Source organism: Dendrobium catenatum, unplaced genomic scaffold (assembly GCF_001605985.2).
Source record: "Dendrobium catenatum unplaced genomic scaffold, ASM160598v2 fragScaff_scaffold_133, whole genome shotgun sequence".
Taxonomy (NCBI): Eukaryota; Viridiplantae; Streptophyta; class Magnoliopsida; order Asparagales; family Orchidaceae; genus Dendrobium; species Dendrobium catenatum.
In genome coordinates this window covers 5,736,458-5,754,428 of record NW_021318595.1, presented here as the reverse complement: position 1 = coordinate 5,754,428, position 17,971 = coordinate 5,736,458, and the positions used below count along the sequence as shown (strand labels likewise).

The 17,971-nt window shown below is 34.9% G+C and overlaps 1 protein-coding gene across 1 annotated transcript; it reads right to left on the bottom strand.

Annotated features, from left to right (window-relative positions):
- Nucleotides 1-4,474: 4,474 nt before the first annotated feature.
- On the bottom strand, nt 4,475-16,314 carry LOC110107263 (DUF21 domain-containing protein At2g14520). The gene is made up of 11 exons (XM_020837468.2): nt 15,852-16,314; nt 14,658-14,734; nt 14,490-14,573; nt 14,256-14,369; nt 13,716-13,802; nt 10,020-10,159; nt 9,842-9,929; nt 6,597-6,670; nt 5,366-5,487; nt 4,802-5,064; nt 4,475-4,698 (listed from the first exon to the last, which is right to left on the bottom strand). Exons 1-11 carry the CDS (start codon nt 16,027-16,029, stop codon nt 4,657-4,659), a joined length of 1,269 nt encoding a protein of 422 aa, XP_020693127.1. The 5' UTR covers nt 16,030-16,314; the 3' UTR covers nt 4,475-4,656.
- Nucleotides 16,315-17,971: the final 1,657 nt, after the last annotated feature.

The following is a 17,971-nucleotide window of genomic DNA, read 5'->3' as shown; positions in this document are numbered from 1 at the left end:
ATCTGCGTGGGAAAGTCACATATGTGGAAGAAGAACTTCTATTGCACCAATTTGCATCCGAGTATCCGACTTTGTTGCGGCCTTTCATAACAAAATATATTAATATATATTATATATTTCAATAATTTTAAGTATATAATATATATTTCATATATTATTTTTTCAAAGATCTAGTACATACATATAAGATATACAGGTGTTGCAATCATAAAAAATATCAGATTTTTTTATTGTGAAAATCCCAGAAAGTTAAAGAATGCAGGATCTAGCCCAACTAAAATGAATTCATTGGTGTTTATTGTTTATTACAAATAATGCTCTTTCTTAGGGAAAGTTGTTAGCTCAATGTAGCAAATATGCATCGGATAGAGCACATTGTATGTATGGAGTTAAAAGAATCTAATCATACCAGAGATATTCTCAAGAGAACGTTGTCATACTCAATTGGTCGGTAGGACTACAATCATGTGATAGCAGTCATATGAATCATAGTTGGATGACGGTGGTCAGATGGGCCATTGTCGAGTAATGGTGGTCGAAGGGATCATAGTTGGTAGGCAGCGGAGGTCGGAGGGACTATAATCGGCGAGCGACAAAGGTCGGAGAGACAGTTGTTAACGAGCAACTATGGTTGAATGGACCACAGTCGAATGACATAGGTCAGAGCGATCATAGCCGATCGAATGAAGTCGAAGGGATCACAGTCATGCAATAGTGGTTGGAGGGACTATAATTAGTGGGCAACCGTAGTCGGAGGGAGTATAGTCAAGCAAAGGAGGTTGGAAGGATCGTAATTAGACAACTGAGTTTAAAGGGGTTGTAGTTGAGCAATGAAGGTTTAAGAGACCATAGTCAGGCGATGGGATTAGAGGTATTATAGTCAGAGACTGTGGTCTGATGACCATATTTGGCAGTGTGAATGTGGTCGAACTGATCATTATTAGGTGATGGAGGTTGGAGTGATCTTAGTAGAGCTATTAAGGTTTAAGGGATCATTATCGGGCGATTGAGGTCAGAGGGACAACATTCGGTGAGCAACAAAGGTCGATGCTTGGCAATGGCAAGCAATAGAGACCAGAGGGACCGCAAATTGGTGAGTGACTGAGGTCAGAGGGATTGTAGTTGGCAAGTGACAAACGTTGGAGGGATATTTTTTGTGTGAAGGTGGTTGGAGGGACCAAAGTTGGAGAGCGAGTGTGGTCTGAGGATCGTGGTCGGTCGTGCGACTGATGTCCGACAATGACGATAGGACGGAGGTTGTACGATGATAGTCGAGTGGAGGTCTAGGTGTGGTGCTCGGGTTGAGGTTTGATGGTGGTGTCTTGGTGGAAGTATGGCAACAATCAGCTGGTGAAAAGTCCAACGATGGCATCCAAGCGGTGGGGGTTCGTTGGCGATGATGTATGAGTGGAGCTTTGAGATTCTTTAAGCCTTAGAGCTCTCCTAATCTCTAGCCCAATGTCCTAGCCCCCCAAAAGTCCCCTTCGACAGGGAGAGGGGGTATATTTATAGATTTTGAGAGCGGTATGCTTCGTAAGTATGGAGAAGATCCATACAAGTTTGGAATGCTTCATTGGATGACCCATATTGATTCTCTTGATCATGGAGTATTCACCAAGCATTTGAATACCTCAATGATATTAGAATTAAGTGATTTTAAGTTCGTTGGATTTGTCTCATCGAACCACTCGATTCAAGTATAAGCATGTCATATTTAGATATCATTTGATCACCTAATTAATATTCTGAAGCCTTCAAATATGTATCAAGTAATCTCTTTTGGCCCATGTGGGCTTAGATTGGACCTATTTTGATGTCATTTGGTTTGTCTCGTCGAGACATTCAATTTGACTATAAGTTTGCTTAAATTGGAGTTCATATGGCCTCATATTTAAATTTAGAAATTTTAAAATGAGATGTCTCGAGATCCGAGTCAATTTTTATGATGTATCAGTTGTCTCCCTATTTTCAGGCGTCGAAGCTCATAAAGTCTAAAAATATGTGTCTAAGTCTATCGAAAGGTTGTGATATAAAATTATAATTTATGGATAATTATGAGATGTGATCGATCGTTGGAGGTTAACATGGACCTCCCCTTGAGGCCGTGAACAAAAAATAATATTTCTGATGAAGTGGAGGCGTCCATTAGTACTTTGTTTAATAGTTTATAAAATACTAATTTTAACAATATCCCATCCAACAAACTTGAGGTTCAAAATGTGATTTCAAACTTAAAAAAGTCAAGTGAGCCTTTATATTATTTTACCAATAATCAGTGCTCATTATGATGTTGTTTGATTTGCTGAAAAAAATGTTGAAAAAGGAATGCAATGCATTTAAATATTGGGAGTTATTTTCATGAATGTAAATAAATACAAGTGATTTTGTTTTTCAATGGAGGCGATGACAATTGCGGTGGTGGCAACCAGCATTTGGAGGTGGCTTGCTTTTGATGGCAATGGTGATGTCTAGCATTGAGCACCACAGAGTGTGGCTAGTGACAGGGGAGTGATGCCCTGTAGTGGGCAATCGATGATGGCTATGACGGGCGTCTATGACAATAGGCAACTACTGACAACGATAAAGGAGTTAGCTTGTGGTGTATTTTGGAATTTGCCCAAAACAAGGGAGTTTTGAATTTGAGTAAATTTAAAATCAACCAAAAATTTACTCTGCATGCTTTTTTCATCAAGTGCATGGTAAAAATGTAACACAATGTAAATGGAAAGTAAGGTATTTAAAATATTTAAAGTTATTTGAATGAGTATAAAATAAATGTATACGATTACTAAAGCTCAACGATGATGACAATCATTGGTTGATAGTGGTCATGGAAGGTGACAACCAACAAGCAATGACGACAATAACAACTAGGTGTCGACATCTAGTGCCGATATATGCCAACGGTAGCAATGAGTGATGGCAGTAAGTGGTAGCAGGTGGGAACAGGGGCAAGTGGCCAACCAATATTGATCAACAATGGAGGGAGATGACGATGAACAACAATAGAGGGAGGCAAGGGCGATAACTGACTAGGGTCAATGACTGGCATGGGCAACAAAGTCAGCTTACAAAATAAATTAAAATTAAGCTGATAATAAGTGAATTTGGAATACATGAAATATATAATGAAAAAAATCACCAAAATTTTACTATTAATTCTTTTTTCATCAATCTAAATACCAAATTTGCATTCCTTCTTCAATAAATCAAATAGCCACAAAACCAAAAACCAAAATTTCTAAAACCCTCATATTTGAAATATTTTACACTCACTTTTCTCAAATTAAATAGCACCTATGTTCAATTGGCTAAGATTGGCACAACAGTTGCAAAATCATAATTTAAAAAAGCGGGGGAAAAGATTCAGTAATATTTGATTTGCTGAAAAATACCGTGTAAAATAAATACTTTGAGGTTGTTTGATTGTCTTTAAATCAAATACCTTTGAATTATTCTTTATGCTTGATTTGATGTATGCAGAGCAAAATAAAATGAATGCATTTTAAATTCTTAGAATATATTTTGCTGAGTGTATACAGATTAAAATGAAAACAGTCAGATTTGATCAAATATTTAGAGTTCAAATTAACAAATAAAATTCCATCAGATGTTGGAAAAAGTTTATATACAACAATCATGAAAAGTTGAAAAAATGGGGAAAAAAAAAACTTAAAAAATTATAATAAGTTCCAGATTCTCATGCACTGCTTTTTTTTTTGTTTGTTTAATTATAATACTTATCATTCCCATGAAATTTACCAAGTTATTTGACTTTTGGCATCATGCGAAGGTGCAGCAACTTCATGAAGCTATCCAAAAAAGAGCTAGTGTTCGGCACACAAAGCATTCATCCAATTGAATGTAATTTAGGCTTCATTTAGGACGGTTTTTGATACTGTTTCATAAAACAGTTTTTTAGTATAAAAATTTTAATTTTTAAACTAAAAAATTATTTTAAGAAGCAATAAAAAAATCTATGGAAATTTTTGGCTCTAAAGTCTTATTTCTACTTGAAGCAAAGAAGTGGTTTCTGCGAGTTCTGCTATGGGAATTTTTGGCTCATTGTCATGCTTTTTTATGATGAAATATTCGGCTTTTATGTGGTAAATCCCGAATTTATAAAATCAAGTTTTTTTGTCAGATTTCTAGAGAGGAAGAATCCGCTCATTAAATCCGTTTTATAGCCAAACAATCATACGAGATATAATAGAATTTATCATGAGTCATGACTGTTATCAAACAGTTTTAAGATTTAGGACCCTCAGGATTTTCGAAATCCGGATTTAGCAAATTTATGAAATCCTACTTAAATCAAATCGTGAGTACTACAAACAACCCCAAAAAGTTAAAATTCCTGAATTTTGTTTAATTTACCCTCAAAATATTTCCAAACAAGGCCATTTGATCAGTTTTGTTATAACTGAAAAGCTATATGTGCATCATGTTTTAGAACGAATCCGAGTAACCTGAAGAAAGTTGCCATCACTTCGTATTTGAAAAAAATAGCCTTCTTGTGCTTGTCACCTTCATAACAATCAAATTCATTTCTTACTACAAATTCCACAAATGCAACGGTACAATAATGGTCCAAACCCATTGAAATGGGCATATTACAATAACAGAATCAAATACAATCAGAAACTCAGTACTTTGTCATAAATCCTCATGTACATCTGTCTCATCATAAATTTCCTCCTGCGTGAACAAAGCACCATACACAACTAAGTTATATATACTACTTCGGAAGACAATTCATGAATAACAAAATGAAAATTTAGGAAAAATGATCTATTCATACCTGTAAAAGCTCTTCAATTACATCTTCCATAGTTATAATCCCAATGGCCTCATCTTCGTTTAATTCTAGCAGAGGCTCGCCATTGATATGCAAAACATCAGCCAAGTTATCTCTAAGCCGTTTTTTAGTACTCCCTCTCATGCTCCCTTTGTTAAAACTTCCAGCACCGGAAGGGCAACTCTTCCACTTGTGTAGTGGCGGCAACTTAGGCGTCATTTTTTTCTCTAGCTTGGCCTTGTCAGTATCAATGTCTACCCGAACGTCTTTAAGACAGATTCAGAAAAGGGAACAGAGAGAGAGAGAAAGAAATCAATAGATTTATTTGTACAAAAGAAAGCATTGAACATTACTAGCAGATGGGAATATTGGCTTCTGATAAATGAAACTATGGATGGTAAGAGGGAATTCCATGGACAAAACTTAGGGTTCTTTTGGGTCAGCTTTCTTATTGCTTTTCAATAATTAAAGCAACTTTTTAGTACAAAATTTTTAATTTTTATACTAAAAAGCTGCTTTAAGAAGAAACAAGAAAGCCATCCCAAATGAAGCTTTAATTGGACTTACCATTGTCGATATTGCCCTCAGGCTGCTCATTTGGACTTTTCAGCTTCACAACAACTGCCATATGGCTGTAACCCTTCTGGAACTCATTTAGAATATCATAAAGAGGCATGTCTTCTTTAACCCTGTTCCACAATAAGCAGTTAGATTTGCAAAAATTATATGATGGACTTACAAGGTGGGAAATACGAGACAAGGCAATTCTGAAAAAAAAAACAGGATTTTTTTAGCATTATGGAATTCGCCACTAGAACACCACGACGCTTGCACTGCATCAAGACCGTTTACCACGATGGCATACAAGAAAGCAAAGTAATTTTCAGCTTTGTCTTTTTTTGTCTTCCGTCGGCTCTTCTCTCTGTTCATTTTCCCTCACCCTCTCTTTCCTTTTCCTTTTCTTATTATGACTTCTTTTTTGTTTTATTTTCTAAGAATCCAACAAAGGTGAAGTGTAAGGGATTTCTCGCTTGTAGACTATGAAATGAATCTTAGTGTAATGCTCATTTGAGTAGGGGGTTGGGCGTGTAGATGTAGGCCATTTAGACGGCTAAAACCTACTAAAGCACAGTAAAGGTTAGATTATATCACATGAGGAAAATGTCCATTATTTTCCTAGAGAGTTCGCTTCCGCTTGAAGAAGAGGTGTATGGGATTTCTCGCTTGTGGACTAAGGAATGAAACGAAGCGGAATGCTAATTTGAGCAGGAGATTGGACGTGTAGATATGGGTCATTTAGTAGGCTAAAACCTACTACAATACAGTAAATATTAGATTATGCCACATAATGAGGAAAGTATCCATTATTTTAATAAACCATTAAATTTAACATCCAAATTTGCAAATTGTGATAATCAAAATGGCAAAAACATAACCAAAAGACATAAAAATTATATATATATATATCTGAAATGATATAAATATCTGACATGGAAAAAAAGTCACTCAATATTAACTTGTAATAAGTTCATCACTATGCAACCTACATGCAAATATTGAATACTTACTATAAAACCTGTTCAAATTCTAGTGAAATTTAAGAATTCAATGGGCATACAATTTCAGGAATCAGTGACGGTGCTTACAAATAAAATGTAGATCAAATCTTGGATATGAATGTTTCAAGGCAACACAATTTCCAGCCAGCAATACAGGGGGTTATTCCACATGAGAATTGCATATGAAGTGACTAAGTGAGCAAATGCCAATCTCTAACAAAAAAAAAAAAAAAACAGACCTTGGAATTTTGCGAATTGTAACACTTCTTACTGGAACCTCATCTGCAGGATTGATGTTCAACAGATCTTTTACCTACATAAAACCAAATAATCAACACAGAAACATCACAATCATCATCATCATTAACCTCATATACTTGGGGTTCAAGCAACATAGACTTGGATTGCCAATTTTCCGTTTCATAGCCATAAAATAAGCAACATCTATGGTAAGCATGAAATCATTCAGAAAAAAAGGTAAATTCAAAAAGCAAATACTTTAAGAAATAATAAGCCTAAATTCAATTTGAATGAAAAATAATGAATTTGAATGAAGTAACTGGACAACGTACATGTTATTTAAAGTTTGCTAATGAATAATGCAATCAAAGCTCATAGAAAGCCTATATAAATACTTTAGTTGCAAGATTTACAAAGTATAATTGAAAGATCTAAACTCATAATTATGGAAACAATAAGAACAACAAGGAATCTTTTTGTTCTTCGAATTACTTGACACAAGGAAATATATAGACTGATTTAAGAAGAAAATAAGGAAACTAATCAGCAGCAAAACAAGAAAATACAGCTGCATAAATAACCTTCTTACTTTGAATATATACCATTAGATTGTAAATCAATAATTTTATAATATGCTTCCTACGTTCAAATAATTTTTTGATTTCCTTCCTTTACAATAATAAATAGGATCCCAATTTCCTTCCTAGACAATAATTCAAGGGATCCTGATCACTTTCTTTGGTATGAATATGCCGACTACAAGAGTCCCCCTAAAGCTAAAGAATAATGTCATGATTTCTTGAAACTTTGATCCACTTAGTTTTTTTTGTAAAAACATTTGTCAGTTTCCATCTTGAGGGGACATAAGACATGCAAATTAAGCCTTTTTCCAACTTTCCTTGATTAAGTGTTTGCCAATCTCAATATCTTTGTATGATCATATCATGTTGGGTTATGAGCAATATTTATTATTGATTTGTTGTTACAGTACAACTTCATAGGTCTTTTCACTTGATTCCTAATCTTTTAGGATGATAATGTTCAGCCATAATAATTCATAAAATCTTCTGAGCCCTAGATCTAAATTATGAGTCAACACCGAATCCAGTCACAACATTCTACTTTTTGCTCCTCCATGCCATCAGATTTACACCAATAAGTACGCAATATCATGATGTTGATCTTCTATCCACTAGTGAACCATTATAAGCTATATTTGCGTAGGATTGCAAGCTGAGTTCATTATTCCTTTCGAGCTTTAAATATGAATCATTTACCTGAATAACTGTTTTATGAAATGCAACTCATAATAAACATGTAGAATGTCACTATTTCAGATTATGCATGATAAACAATGTATAGTCTTTTATGAACAATGGTCAAAAAGTTTCCCTATCAGTCTCTAGTACATTTTCTTACCAATAACTGGTTCTTCTTTTGCTTCCTCCAATTTCTGATTTGGCATAATAGGTGTAACAACTAGCATGCATCCTAATTTTTAGCATCCTTCAAGATCTACATCATTTTTTTGTTGAAAGATAAAAAACACCTGCTTTTTCTAATGAAATAATTTAATTTTTCAAGTTCTTTTATCTCAAATTCGTTAATCAAGCATTATCTCAACTATTTAACACCCCTTTATGGTTGAGTGTATGATGAGGAGGGCATGATCACCTTTAACTTTATTTGTACCCATTTCCTTTCCTAACTTTAGCAATCCCCTCAAAATAAGCTCTAGGTGATTATTTTAGACCATTTAGAGACTTCTTTAATATGACCATCCTCATTTCATTCAAATCCTAGAAGAATGCTCATGAAAATTTTATCTTCTAGATCCCCATAGAAGAAGGCATTCTTCATATCATCCTATTGAGTACTATTGAAGATGTCAACTTAAGTGATTGTTTGGCTACAAATAGGATTAAACTCAATTAGGTTTAGTAAAATCCTATGAATTCAGATATAGTAAATCCTGAGGCAACTACATGCTAAAAATATTTGGCATGACAAATGTTAAATTTGGTTACATCTTGATGAACTATTTTGCTATTTACTCGGGATTTAAGTCCTATCTAAAATAAATTTTAATAAATCAATTTACTTGTTAATATTAACTATTAAGATTAATTTAACTGTATCTAATTTACATGATTGAATATTATTAATTCTAATTTAAAAATTTTTATCAATCCTAATTAGATTAATTAAAACATAATAATTATATATTAGCATCCTAATTAATTATTAATTAATTAAATTTAAACTAATAAAATACAAAAAAATATTTAACCTCTAACTTTTAAAATCAATCATTAGTTACATGAAATATCATTTTTCAATTATAATTATACTTTCAAACTATGTTGTACTATTTTTTCAATAAATTAAATTTCCTTATTATCTCCTAATTCTGTTTCCCACATGATTGAGTATTGCAATAGACTGTAAAGAAAAAAAAAGGATAAAATAAAAAAAAGAAAAGCTGATAGGAGAGATTTGAGAGAGGGGAAAGCAGTGTTATTCTCTGCCATTCCTTGTCTTTCTTTTTATAATTTCTATTATCTTTGGTCTTTGTCTATGCTACTCCTAGAACCTTAGGACTGGCTAGGGCTTGCATTTCCTCATCAACATTTCTTCGTTGCTACTTCGAAGTCATGAAGTAGACATGGCGCTCAAGTTCTCCTTCAGCTAGCTGCCCTTCGTGATGCATGTGGTTTGCATCACCGTCGCATGTCATCGCTAAACACTTCGCTTCAAAAGCATGGTTTTGACAACACCGTTGGTTTAAAAAGAAAATAAAATATAGTAAAAATAGTTAAGGATATAAAACTTCATTTTAGAATAATAAATTTGACCAAGATCTACATCAATTTAGGCTGGAAGAACCAGGAGTTATCCAAAATCTAAGATTTATCGAGAGAGATTTGAATTTAAATCTAATTTTGTTAAGGGAATTTAGGTTCCATGTTAACAAAAACAACCCTTAGTGCTGTTCTTTAAATTGATAACCTTGCTAGCCACGATTTTTGCTATCAAATCAAGTATTAAATAAGTTAGAGCTTAAGGTATGAGCCACAAAGATAAACTCTCCAAGGGAAAACAGATCTGGAACATGCCAAAATAACTAGAGATCTCAAACAGGCCTACGATAAACTAATAATTAATCACAACAATGAGTGCAGAAACATATACATAAATTGATCATAAAGCTCAGTAAAAAGTTCAGATAGATAGATTAACTCACCAAAAGAAGCCCAACTATGTTTGAAGGTTGATTGTAGTAAACTGGCACTCTGCTATGTCCCTTCTCCATAATCATACCTGTCAAATCTCTGTAAGGAAAAAAATTACGAATGATAGTTACCAACAAGCAAAGGAAAAGTTTCACTCACAAGACTTGTATATGTTAATAAGAATAAGACCTGCCAATTTTTGCATTGATATCAATTGCAAAAGCCTGAGAAAGAGGAGTCATGGCATCTCTTGCATTTTTCTCAGTAAGTTCCAGTGCTCCGGCAATTATTGTTGTTTCGTCATGTGTCAACTCCCCTCCTTTTCCAGCCTGTTTTTATGTTGGTGGTAAAAACATCAAATAAATAGGTAGCTGAGAAAACATTGCAATAATAATTAGAAGACATCTCGATCTTGAGCTTATCATGATTCCGATTACCATCACCAACAACAAATATCCTAAACTCTTAATAAACAAAGATGATTTTTAAGCAATATAAGGCAACCATATGTCTATGAATAGGGGTTTTACGACTTCTAATCAGATAATAATTATGAAAAATTCCCACCTCCCACCCTCCCTCTCTCATGCATTACAAGTCTAATGAGAAGATTCCCATCCAACATATAATCCTCCCTCGTTCTCTCTCAACCATTTTTTGTACAACTCCCGAGAAGATTCCCCACTACAATGCATCCTGAGTCCCGACACACTCATCCCATGGTGTGATGGTGGTTTATCCCTCCAGGCGTTATTCAAAGGATGCAGAAACCTCTTTCAGATTGAACTTAATAAAGCAAGCAAAACAAAGTCCATTGCGAAAGAAATAACAAGATTAAAACGAAAGTAGTCGTCAAAGATGCTCATCAAATTGGATTAAACAATTATATTTCTGCATCATATGGCATCAAAGCCGATTTTTCTAAAGATAATAGCATCTGAACCCTAACCACCCAACGCCTTACTGTTACCTTTTGGTAGGTGGAGTCCATATCAAATCAAAAAATCCTTTGATCTTATTATGAAATTTTAAGCAAACATAACATATCGTGCGAAAATGGGGAAGGTCCACTATAGTAAAATAAGTTACAAAGTTTTGCTCTTTTCCTAGTAAGGAGAAGGAAGAAAATGGTGGAGAAGGAAAAATATAGTAGTTTAACCACAAAAATTTGCTCAAATTGCAAATCTTTATAATCACATGAAAAAGACCTATTTATAAGCCCACACCATACAAATAGGAACCTTTTGAATAATAGCATCAGCACATGTCAACAAGATCTGAGTAATGCAAGTGCCAAAAGGCACGAGTGGGGTTTGGAGGGCTCCATGCCACTTGTTAGGGTCATATTGACCAATGAGTATGAACAAGCGCAACCATACATTGTTGCTAATAGTTGGGCATCTAGAAAATGTTGGAAATGACATGTATGGGTTGGTGAATTTTAGACAATATAAGAGGGCATATTAATTGGGCAGTGCGCATATGGCTGACAATAATGGTTAAATATACAATGATGGCTGGCAGTAGGAGGCTAGGTGTAAATAAGTCGAGCTTAAGTGAGCTCAAGTATTTCTCGTTAAGTAGATGAGCTAAAATTTCTATTTGTGAATGACTTGTTAACGTGACCCCCCCAAGCATAAAGTCTACTTGAAAATTATATATAAATTAAAACATATACATTGCATCATGTATATAAAACTATATTCATATAAATATAAATGTAAAATATATATGCACATATAGGCGCATAAACACATAATAGTATACATGAATATATGCATATACTACAACAATAACATCAAGCCATTATCCCAATACATGGGGTCACGAATATATGCATGTATATATTCATATTTTCATAGAAATATAATCAAGCTACTATCGAGCTAAACATGATCGAACTCAAATAAGAACCTTTTTTAATAGCCTTAGCTAGCAGGTTGTCAACTGATGTGTGGGTTGTAGCCGAATGAAGGAAGGTATACTGGTGCAAGGGTTTTGTGGATCTTTATGATGAAGGAAACAGTTTGATTGATATCTCCTTAGGGTGTTGTTGGAAGGGTTATGCGGATGGTGATAGAAAAGGTATTCAAAGTTTGGACGAATTTAGTACTAAAAATTTGAGGCTATCAAAATGTGAGTTTTTCTTAGATGAAAATGGTGAGAAATTTCAAATCAAATATTTGAGATGATAGGGGTTTTACAAATATTGAATGGCTGGTTAAAGAATTGTAATATTTTTAAGTTGATTCTCACATGAGAAAATTGTCTCTTTATATTGGACTTTTGGCTAGGAAATCTAAGGATTATTGTGAACTTGAGCTTTAGGAGGTCATGAGAGATATGGTGAATGTTTGTGAGAGTTTTGAAGATGTTGGATGTATTTGAGGTTGAGGCAAGATAGAATTTAAGTTATACAGAGGATATGATAATTGTGTTTGAAAAATGAAGAGTAAGGGTGGAGAAAGATAAGTCGCCAAAGCCCTAAGAGATTGCCCACCAAGCTTCACCAACGAGTAAAGCAAGCAACGAGCCTCTCTACACAAAATTTGCCTGAGAAAAAAATAATTTTATTCAACGAATCCAAAAGTGAAAAAAAAAGCAATATCCTATTTACAAGCCTTTTCAAAGCTTGGATAACTTTGAAAAACCTTAGAAGCCGATAAAATATTATTATACCATTATTATTACTAGGACAGAATGAAAGAACATAAAAGAAATAAAATAAAATTTAAAGCTTCTAAAAATATAAAAATTCAGATTGGCAAAATAAAGAAAATGAATGGTCCTTAAATCAAGCAATTTTTTAAGATTTCCACTTCTTTGACTCGTATGACCCACCTACCCATCAAGGGACCTTAAATTAATCTTCTTAATTATTATTCAATGATTTTTGAGAGATTATGGGTAATCAATGGGCTTGCATGGAAAGTTATGTATGATGAATGACCTAAATCTTATTGCAATATCTTGATTTATGACCTTGTTGTCCTTTATCTTGGTGTTGCATAAGGTGGTAGGAAATGGATGACCGAGAGCTAGCGCTGGAATGGGGTTAGCCAGATAACGCATGAGGTTTCAAACAAATCAAGTAGCAATAGATGGACGAACTTAATGACTAGAAAACAAATAGAAGTGGCAAATATCGACAAGATAGCAAGCTGGGGACGAGAAAATAGAAGCAAGGCAGCAAGTTGATGTCAGGAAGACAAAAGTGAGATAACAAGCAGGTGTCATAAAGATAGAAGTGGTCCAACACAATCAAACCTAATATTCCTTGAGCTAGCTAGCTAGGAAGTGAAAGATAGTCGAACATAAAAACCTTTGGAGGATGATCAAGATTGGGTGCAAAAAATTGGGTGTTGCAACACGCCCAAGTTAATAATGCCAAATAAATTGCCAGCATATACCCCTGACCACATTTCATTCTATAGATATGCGTGTCAAATGGTATTGAATCTCTTTACATTTCAATTTTTATCATGAGTGATGAATAATTGTTAAAATTTTAAATTTATGAATTGCAAAATTTAGTGCGTTGCCTGATTCTGTGCATCTCACTGTAAATATGCATTTAAAATCCTAGAACCTAACACATCCAACATAATATTCCAAAGTGGAACTGATTTTCCTTTTTATAGAAGCCTACAGTTTTTTAGCTTAATTGACAGTACCTTATAGAACTAGATTATGTATTAGAAATATGAAATAAACATGAGTAGCCTATTTAATGCATTTAATATATTAAGGAGAACGCATTCCTTGTTGACAGGTTCCCTAAGCGTCTGGCAATGAAAAATCTCAAAATGTTTTCTACAGAACAATAGAAAAGGCTGAACTTTTATTTTCATTTTTTATTTTAAATTAAAAGAAGCATTAACTGACCTCATTGCCATGCAAACTAACAAGGGTCTTTAACTCAGCTCTCCGAAAAAGAGCGGCATGGCCGTTTCCAAGAATATAGTCCAGCAACTGAGGTTGGAATAAAAAATTAATTAGTTTTGTTCATAACATATCATAATCAATTCATCATTACGTAAGCATGTGAAAACATCCTGTAATACTAGGGGTGTCAATTTCGAGTCAAGGGTCGGGTTCGGGTCGAGCAGGCAGGCAAATTGTGGGGCTGGAAGGGCAGCTGGCATTGGGGCAACAGGGCCGTGGGGCAGGCAGGGCAAGCGGGGCAGCAGGGCAGCTGGGTTTCAGGGTCATTCCCGGGTAAACCTGAACCTGAAACATACCCGATTTTGCAAATGGGTCGGTTTTCCGGACAAGAACCCGACCCGCTTCGGGTTCGGGTCAACCCAAACCCGAAATTTTTGGATCGGGTTCGGGTCGGGTTTTCGGTCGGATCCACTATTGACACCCCTATGTAATACTATCTTAATAGACTATAAATGTGACAAAGGTGAAAAAGAAACTGACCTTGCTGATAGGATATGCAATAGGAAAGCAGATACATATGAGTATACGAACCACAGGTGCCAGTGCTGCTCCAATTGCTAAACCATATCGAGAGCATACAGACTGTGGAATAATCTGAGATTGCAGGAACATCAAATAAGCAAGTGTTAGCACAAAAGGAAACAAATACAAATATAAATGATTATTAACAATAATGTTCTTCAAATGAAGAGAACACAAATCAGGGTGGCTTACCTCACCAAATAGTAGTATCAAAGTGACAGAAATTAATATTGCACCCCAAGCTGAAACCAAACTGTCAAGAAAAATTGGAAGAGCCTAATGCAGGAAAGAAAAATAAACATTCGATATAAATCACCTAATATGGCAAAAGATAACGAGACTAGAGTTGTAAAATCTTACCTCCATAGCTGCGGCATTGCAAATGAGAAGAGTGCACAACAACAAGTGTTGTTTTTTAACAACAGGCATTATCCTTTCTGCGACAAAGTATAAAACAATCAATTATTTTCTTTACAGGAACAAAAATAATAACCTTCACAAATCAAAAGATTAGTTTGAAGAACCAGTTTTTGTTTTTTTTTTAAGGCGTTCAAGACTTTGTCTATTTAGATTAACACATTTTATGGTAAATAGGATCAAATATATAATTAGACATCTGTATATCATGGAAAAAAAAAAAAAAACTCATCCAGAATGTAGGAACACAAAAATCCTATTACTTCCCCGAGTAATTGAAGGCTTTCAATCAACTTATACCTAGAAAGGCTAAGCATTTAGTCAGATGGAAACCATTTACATTTATTGATTATGTAGCTGTTGACAGCTTTGGAAGTTAGTGATAGATGGGTCTGGTTTAGCAAGGCAAAATGAAATATTTCCCCAAATTATAAACTTCCTTCTTTTCATTCTGGCCTCAATTAGTAAACCAACAGAGATCTTGGTCCAAATGTAGTTTTAAGTGACTACCATCCCCTAAGTTTTGGAAAAACCTTTTCTAACTACGGACATGAGTTTGTTTGAAGTGACTGCATCTAACTGTACAAATTAATTTGATTAAATAGAAGCTATTATGTCTAATTAGTTTAATGACTTACAAATTAATAATTAATAAAAAATGTCATTTTACAATAACTATAATTATATTAGTTTAGTTTAAATTTATATAGACCAACTAGGCATAGTAAAATTTTACAATAATGTAAATCCTTAAATTCTGAAATAAGTGTCAAAATAATTAACTGAGTTTTAATTAGATTTAACACATTATACCAAATAGATTTCAAGATTTAACCCACATAAAATTTAGTAATCTGAATTTGTAAGATTTACTAAATCCTACTTACAGACAAAGACCCCCTTACAGTTACCACATTCAAGCTTTGTAAAAAGTTAATTCTAACTATGACAGAAATCTCTAGAAAACAAAATGTTATAGAAAAATAAAGTTGTGAAAAAACAGCCACATCAGACACTAAATCTTTATTCCATCGCTACCAAACAAAATGCCATCCGGCGAAACTGTTACTGTTACGGAACAAATCCATTTGCAGTAACTATCTAAGAAGGAGGAATGCGACAAAGTTCATTTATTACCAGCATGCTTGCGGTCCTTCGGGGTGCCTGATTTTGCCAATACCTCGAGATCGACAAGGCTTAGTGACATAAGGCCGAGGGTTAGCCCGGACATTAGCCCCGCAAAGAGCACTAGCAGCACGACGACCACCAGGTTAATAAAGAAGCTAGTCTCGCAGCATTTGTGCTGTGCTGCCATCCAACAAACCAAACAAGAAAAACAAAACCCTACAAAGCGATAGTGAAACAGAGAACAAGAAGCGGAAGTGCGGAATCACGTGGAGTAAAAGAAACAGAACGCGACCAGCTTAGCAATGGCGATCGAAAACGATCAAGCCCTTGAACAAAATCTGGATAAATGGCAGTATTGCGCCGACTTTATAGATAAGAGATTTTGATTCCCGACCAGCAAGCAGACGCTGTGCATTTGCGACACGGTGAGAACAGCGGGGAGATTACGGAGGGAAAGCGAATGGAGCGCACGGGCTTCGGGAATCTAGCATGGATGACAGGTGGCGAGTGCTTGGAGCTCCGGGGATTATACAGCAATTATATAAAGAATAATGGCATTATGTGGCGGAGTGACGCGACATCTGAGAAAGGTTTGCTATATTTTAAAACAAAAATTATCAATCAATTAAATTTTTTTAAAACGATTTTTTTACTGCTTAAAATAAAATTTTAATATAATTTTATAATTTTTTAATAAGCAGTAAAAGAGACGTCTCAAATAAAGTCTAAATTTAACATTCTTATTTTAATGATTTTTATTAGCCTAAACCCTCACCAAGTACTTCTTCATTATAATATTAATATAGAATTTCTCTAGGATAAAAACAAGGTGTTAGACCATCTTCGAGTGTGTGAACCTCAATATTTCTTGAGACAAGAAGGGTCGAAAGTGTATTTATGGAAGGCCAAAGTGCACTTATCAAAGGTTGATAAGTCATCAACATCATCTTGATCGAGCACAAATCTCGAGGCATATTCAAGTGAAACTTTAGAAATTAAATGTGGGACACTGAACTCCATTTTCCATAAATTTATAATCAAATTGAATGTCTCAGTAAGATGAATTCGAGGACACCAAAATAGGTCAAATCCGAGCTCAAATGGGCCCAAATCAAGGGAATATAACTTATTTCAAATATTCAAAGCATAAATTGAATCATAAAATGATATTCAAATATAACATGTTTATAGTCAAATCGAGCTGCTCGATGAGACAAATCCAAAAAGCCAAATGATAGCTTAGTTCTAAAATCATTAAGACACTTAAATGTTGTGTGAACACGCTATGATTGAAGTAATCCGTCTGAGCAATCTGATGGAGCACTCTAAATTTCCCCTTGATCTTCTCTATATTCATGGAGCATGCCGCTCTAAAAAAACTATAAATATATTACTTCTTCTTAGATGAGAAGTGTAATATCAGTTTTTGCTCCAAGTTCGTCCGGACGAAGTCGGATCGTCCGGGACGATCGGTACAGGTTGTGCAGAGAAAATCATGTTTGGCTGTATGTTGGACATTAGGTTAAAGATCAAGAGAGCTATAAGGTTTAAAGAATCACGGAGCTCCACCTAGACACTAATGCCGGCAAACCCTCACTACTCGACCATCATTGTAAAACTTCCGCTCAATCATCATCGTCGGATCTCCATCCAGTCACCACTGTCAAGTCTACTTCTAAGACTTTGACCATCATCACCTACCGACTACGGTCCCTCCGACCACTGTCGTTGTCCACTACAATCCCTCCCGATCACTATCACTTGTCGACTATGGTCCCTTCGACCAACGATCTCTTACCAACTATGATCCCTCCAACCTCCTGTCATTAGCCTAATACAGTCCCTCCAACCTTTATTATTCGTCGATCACAGTCCCTCCGACATCCAATACTTCCACCTTCTTTCCGGCCATTTTTCTTCTATCGGATCCACAAAAATCTTCTTTCGGAGACGAAGATCTTGCTGAAATTTCAGAATTTCAGCCGCCGGCGGTCCCGAAACGATGCTCTGATACCAATTTGATAGGAAACACTTGGATTTCCAAGTGTTTCTCACCAAGATCAAGTAGATCTAAGGGAAAACTGCTGTCCACAGCAGAAAAACAGCCAAAATACAAGAAAAATCTGAGA

What these genes read in the sequence shown, in the direction of transcription:
- LOC110107263 (XM_020837468.2), bottom strand. Translation starts at nt 16,029, where the DNA reads ATGGCAGCACAGCACAAATGCTGCGAGACTAGCTTCTTTATTAACCTG. An exon ending in TGATACTACTATTTGGTGAG is followed by an intron (nt 14,370 to 14,489) that starts GTAAGCCACCCT and finishes CTGCAATCTCAG; the next exon opens with ATTATTCCACAGTCTGTATG. An exon ending in TAATTGAAGAGCTTTTACAG is followed by an intron (nt 4,699 to 4,801) that starts GTATGAATAGAT and finishes TTGTTCACGCAG; the next exon opens with GAGGAAATTTATGATGAGAC.